The 6,290-nt window shown below is 38.3% G+C and overlaps 1 protein-coding gene across 1 annotated transcript in view; it reads left to right on the top strand.

The window, feature by feature from the left end:
* The first annotated feature begins 1,769 nt into the window (after positions 1-1,769).
* CRACDL (CRACD like) overlaps positions 1,770-6,290 on the top strand; it is a 28,659-nt gene continuing 24,138 nt past the window's right edge. The window contains exons 1-3 of the mRNA XM_067307765.1: positions 1,770-1,818; positions 2,782-2,953; positions 5,880-6,015. Of these exons, the coding sequence (XP_067163866.1) occupies positions 1,770-1,818; positions 2,782-2,953; positions 5,880-6,015 (357 nt within the window). The remainder of the gene's footprint in view (positions 1,819-2,781; positions 2,954-5,879; positions 6,016-6,290) is intronic.

The following is a 6,290-nucleotide window of genomic DNA, read 5'->3' as shown; positions in this document are numbered from 1 at the left end:
AGTACAACATATAAACGTTCGGATAAAAAAATAGACTCTCCCCTGACTACAGCTGAATGCAGTGGAGCTATGCCAGTTTGCCACAGCTGGGGTTCTGAATGATGGCATCCATAATTTCTATGGAGACTGTAGGATCCCATCTCTGGACATGTATAGCTTATAGATACTACAGAGTATGCATATAATGGCTGAGGTTATAAAGGTATGGATCTGCACATCTGTCATTGCTATTGCAACATAACAAAGTGAATCTGAAACACCTGGAGCTTGTTTAATAATTGACTAGATATACGTATTTACCCATCACTAACCACTGGCCAGTTATGTTTTAAATATCTATATAATCTGATTCTGTTCTGATCCAGTTACTGACTGCGCCAAGGCGCACTCAAACCCAAAGCAGGCCGACTTTGTCAGCACCCCTGCGGGTGGTGCCAGCCACAGTGCCGGGGTGTCGGGACAGCCGTCCCCTGCCTCGCTGGCCTGCTCCTGAGTGGCAGTGGCAACTCCTGGCCTGGTAGCCTCCGCGACGGGTGGCGACGGGTTTGTTTCACAAGGAACGAGCTCCTCTGGCTGACGTGGGACGAACCCTGAACACGCTGGAGAAAGGGTCGGGGCTGCTCTGCAACAGCAGCGACATTGCAGACATTGCCGCTTCAGGCAATGCCTCCTGTTTTAGACTTGAGTAATGAATGGTTCATTTCCATTTCACTAACTCTTTGAATTTATGGGCCTCCTTACTTCAGACTGCTCTTATTTCAGGGGATCAAAGCAGCCCTTGATGTATTCACTTCCCTATCTAGGTTCCGGCATGAGGGTCTATCACCACTGTGACCCAATGACCTATTCTATGGTATCACGGTCACATCCAGTCAATGGTATCCATGACTTTATACTGACTCTACCATGAAATTGTGGTTTTCCAGATGAAGAAAGAAGAGCACAAACAGACTTCAACTCTGAAAATGTGTTTTATATTACAGATATTTTGTCCTCAAGCTTGAAACTTGTACAGTTTTGGAACCTTATTTAGAAACCAAATTTAGGAACCTTAACGAACAAAGTAATATTTTGCTTGTTTTTAAAAGTTATTATCTTATTTTTATTTGTATTTTTCTGTTGTCTGCATGAACAAAGGAATAAACAGAGTTGTCACCTTTTCACAAATTTGTTAAAAAAGAAGAAAAAAACCTAGAATCCATAGAATACTTCAAGTTGAATATAAATAAATTCAAAATACCTTCCATTCTTTACTAACATTACTTGCAGATGTTAAACAAATGCTGAAATTACCAGAAAGACACTATGCTGTTGGTTAAGGGAACCTGTGTGGTTTGAACAGAAGCAGAAAAGGAGAGCAAGAGAAGTAAACTTTCTCAAACTTCATACTTTTAGAAGCATTGGATAATCTCATTAAATGTACTTTTGAGTCAGGAGAGGTTACCAACAGTGCCCTGGTTAACTTAACTGTAACGTACCATTCTCTTATTAAGTGGAAATATTCTATGGAATTTATTACACCATAGTCTAAGAAACTTTGTCCTATGGGAAATTCTTATTTTTTTATAAATATGTATTTATATATAAATACAGTACATATGTTTATATAAAAATTTCTTTTACACATATAATATTAATATATTTATATATGTATATATTTTAGTATGTTGCCTATATAAATATATATAGTTAAGTAATGTTATTTCTTTGATATGACTGATACTTTTTCCACCTCCCGTAGTGGCTGTCACACAAGTTCCACAAGGATAATGGACCCTAAGGTGCGAGAGAGTGAAAGATTTGGAGAGGAGAATTCAGGTAGAATTGCTGGTTTCCCCAGTGAATGAAGTGTTATGACTTTTTGAGCTTCAGTACCTTAGCTTTATCACAGAAGTGATTCTGTTTGTTTAGAAAATGTGTCCTCCCTTTCTCTCTTTCTGTCTCCAAGGCTGTTCTGTTTTTCACACTGTCAGAGGCTTAATATACGATTTTTGTAGCATCTTGTGACAAAGTTAACTTTTTTAACCCAACAATATTATATTTAATCCAACAGTAACTGAAACACTGACAGAGTTGTCTTGCAGTGCTGTCGTGGCCACTTATTTGGGACAGGCACAAGTTTTTGGGATGTCTTGTCCAAAATGCTGATTTCATTTTATTTTTCTTCTTGGATTGTGGAGCTGTTCCTAATTCAGGTCCTTTCTCACTGAACAGACTAGCATTGCCTTTCAAGATTATTGCTTGATGCCTATTTTAATACTTTGTGATCCATTGAGTCTCATAATTACCATTCAAAATATTCTGGAATGTACAATAAAACTGATATTATAAAAGCATTAGCCTCCTGACACTGCATATTCCACCTAAGTAAGCCATTTCTACATTTAAATTGGTTTTGGTAACAACATTGTCCTTATCTTCACTATTTAGCTTGCTGAACAAAGGCAGTGTTTCCAAGTTGTAATTTCTTCTCTATATCCCAGGCAGTTAATACCAAAGTTTTTCTTCATGGTCTAATTATCTCAAGAGGCAAGTAGAAACTCTATTAGAAAATATCCTACATTGTAGGTTATTTCTTATATGTCATAAACATTGCAATCCGTTCTCCAAGATAATAGTAATTTCATGGTATCAGTGTAGACCTGAAAGACATTAATACAAGAGTGGACTGTGTTGCCTCTTCCAGGAAAAAATCCACTTATGAAGTTATATGGGATTTATTATTGTTCCTAAAGCTTGCAAATGCTGCCAGTAGCATCATCTTTATGTTTCTTTACTTAGGAAAGAAAAAATCGAAGTTCAAATCTTTCAAAAAATTTTTTGGAAAAAAGAAAAGGAAAGAGACATTGTCATCTACTGGGAGCAATAGCAGTCTGAAGCTATTCCAGTCAACAAGTGATGTCACGGTCTCACAAGGCACGCATGTTGGTTACGATTCTGAAGATGAACTTGAGTAAGTCTTTGAACTGCAGCTGATAAACAAATGAAGAACTGTTAGAGTGTTTATAGATTAAGGAGACCCCCAAACTGCCTCTTCCTCTTATGCAGAATGCCACATTCTTGAACAGTTGCCTGCTTAAGGAAAGTACAAATTAGAATGGCTGATGCGAGGCAAATTACAAGTGAGGCGGATGGGGTACAGCAAGAAATAATAATTTAAAAAGCTTTCATTTAAGCATAGATAAACCTTGAGTTATCATTTCAAGAGAATGTAATTCCCCCCTTCAAGTACGGATTAGATACTCAGTTTTCTATCTTACCAGAACAGTGTTATGCCCCTAAAATGCATCTCCTAAAGACTGTTAAAGAAATTCAGATGACTAATGATTTACACATGTTTTTAAAAGCAAGGAGGAGATAACGGCATGAATCCCCCTGAAATCAGCAGGAACCAGAGGTTGTGTAGCCTTTATTTCCTATGTATATGTGGGATTCATCTGACCAAAGGATAGATTCTGCATCCGAGTTAGTCACCACAGTTGTCTTTTATAATCAGCAGAGGAAAATCCATGTTGCTAAGATATGGCTCATACCATTCTTGTGTAATATCTGAAGTAGGTCAGATGAACCATGCCCTGAAAGTGCCTATTTCTCCCCATTGACTGTAAACAGGAGCCCCAGGTGATCAGGTCCAATGTAGATACATATGTTGCAATGTCTGAAGTTAGACAAGAAGAATCCCAGCCTGGGTACCTGAATGCCTCTGAAAATCCCATCTTCATTCAGGCACTTCCAAAAATCTCATCTATTACTTTTCATCTGAAATGTAAGCATGAGAAACGTGGTATAAAGTTCAAATGTTTTCTTGGATAGACAGATGGATTGAAGAGTCCCTTGGCTGCCTAAAAAGAAAGTCCTTGCGTTAATGGACATTGGATCTCTCAAGTACAGGCACCAGTTTCTCAGGCACTAGAAACTAGTCAAGAGATGCTGTTATGTGTAGGGACTGGAAAAGTAACCATCCAGTCCATTTAAAATGACATTATGCAATATGGCCACTAGGCAGCGCCAAACAACCAAAAGAAATCTATTAACAAATTTTTTGTGTGTGTGTTTTGCAGTATTGGCAACAGTAATATTAGGTCCAGCCTGATCATCGCTGCTGCCCTAGAATTTCCTAGTTGGTAGCATCAGGTCTAAGAGTGGGCTGTAGCATTTTTGTTCAACAACATGTTTTTGAGACCTGGATGGTCAGATTAACTCTCCCTCATACACTACTGAACAAGGTCATGTCTGAGTGGGTACAGTCTCTGCCTCTTTTGGCCATGTTCCTATGCCGTTATTGGCAGTCTTATTGCATTATTGTTTCTTAATATTTGTTTAAGCAGACAAAGGCCAGGAAATACTTTGAAAGAAAGGAAAATTACTTAGAGTGCTCATAATCTGAGGAGACATCCAGAGTACCTCCAGTACACTTCTGGGAGATGTATGTCTTTTCTAGAAAGAGAACAGCGAAGGTGTAGCATGCTGGGATAAATGTGCACATGCAACATTGCTTATCTGGCTGCTGTTTCAGTCTTTGTAAAATGTCGGTGCATTGAGCAGCCATAACAGCCCTGACTGGCACTTAGCAAATTGCTATAGATCCCTGTGACCTTGGATGCATTACAGAGATCACATTTTCACTTAGATAAATTGTTCTTCTAATGTCTCTAATGTATTAAACAAAAGCAGCAGTCTTTCCTTCCTTTGCAGCAGGAATACAGATCAACTTTTTCCTCCTATTGTTTTATCAAACATATTTATAGCAGCCATTACAAGGAAAATGTTACTTTCTGCCATGTTTGTTTATGTTTCTGAATGTCCCTATGACAGTACCTCAGATCCAAAAATACAGTTCTCCATTTTTTCTTTTTCTTTTTTTTTTGCCAGATAATCTCTTCAATTAAGTTGATAGTTGCTTGAATCCAAACAATTCGGATTTGCCATTTCATGGCTGTCTTATATAAAACATTTAAGAGAAGGGCATTCTAGAAGAAAGGCCATGTGCACACATTCCCGGTCCCTGCTCAGAGAGGCTATGATCTAAGTGGAGGAAAATGAGCACAACAGATCTCCTAGCAGCTAGTTACTGCCCCTGGATCCTTCCCCTGAAGAAACAAGGTGTTAATCCCGCACATGTAACCTTTTCAAAAGAAGTTACATGATGCAGGTTTCAGAAGTAGGAAACAGACTATGAAAGAAGCTACCCACAAAGCACTCTCCTACTTCCTTTCTCTAGACCGCAAAGAATGTCTGTGAAAAAATGTGTCCCGCAAGCCCATTAGGGAAAAGCCCAATGGTCTTAATACAGGAGGAACTGTAAAGTATTATGTAAATGATTCTATTTGATAACTTTATCCTTCTGGATTATTTTTGTTAATGACCTGTATGGCAGGGATATATTAAACACTGTACCACACAAACAATAAAAGGTATTATTCTTCATAGGGTAATGTTCAGTCATTTGCAAGACATGTTATTGCAGCAGCAAGAAGTTAGCTTTTCTCAGCTACAGGATGGTTTATGTGAACTCACTTCATTTTGCATCTGTGCTTGCCTGTGGCATTGTCACACCACCCAGGTGGTGGCTTCTAGCCAAGGGGCAGTAGCTTTTCATAAAATATAACTCAACTGCTTGGGTTAAGCCATCTCTAACTTTGATTTAGTTTGTTAACACTACAGGTGCAATTTGGCAATTGTTTGCTTAGTTTTTAAGGCACTACATAGACTGGCCTGAATGACTGTATTGTTTTCAGTAAGCAGCTTGGAATTTCAGGTATAATGTGTGTGGTGCGCATTTATCTTCCACCCCATTTTCAAAAGACTGTCTGAGTTAAGAACAAGAGGACTGACAAAAGATGTCTGTATGCTTTCACTAGTTTGTTGTATTATTGTAGGACCCACAAAGGCATTATGGGAAGCAGAGCTTTGTCACATGATAGCATTTTCATCCCTGAGACTGGGCAAGAGCCTGCAAGGCCAGTAAGAGTGTTTTCTCAGGAGAACGTTTCTGATCGAATTAGAGCTTTACAGGTAATTTACACAACATACATTTTTCAAATGCAAGAGATGGGATGTCTTCCTAGGCTTGATTTTTTTTAATAACCTTTGTAGTTGAATGTTTGATTACTAAGTAATTGTCATTTGCAGATTACATTAAATGTTGAATTTGTTAATTAGACAGCAGTATCATATCTTGGTTCTACTTAAATGATAGCTGTGAAATGGATGGGTTGTTTGGCCACCTAAGAAAACCTCTAAAGGGAGATGTCCTGTTCTCAGCATCATTTAATTGTAAAGTTAAAATA

Source organism: Apteryx mantelli, chromosome 1, assembly GCF_036417845.1.
Source record: "Apteryx mantelli isolate bAptMan1 chromosome 1, bAptMan1.hap1, whole genome shotgun sequence".
NCBI classification, from domain to species: Eukaryota; Metazoa; Chordata; class Aves; order Apterygiformes; family Apterygidae; genus Apteryx; species Apteryx mantelli.
Note: the sequence above shows the minus strand (reverse complement) of the source record. Positions and strands in the feature narration are given on the sequence as shown.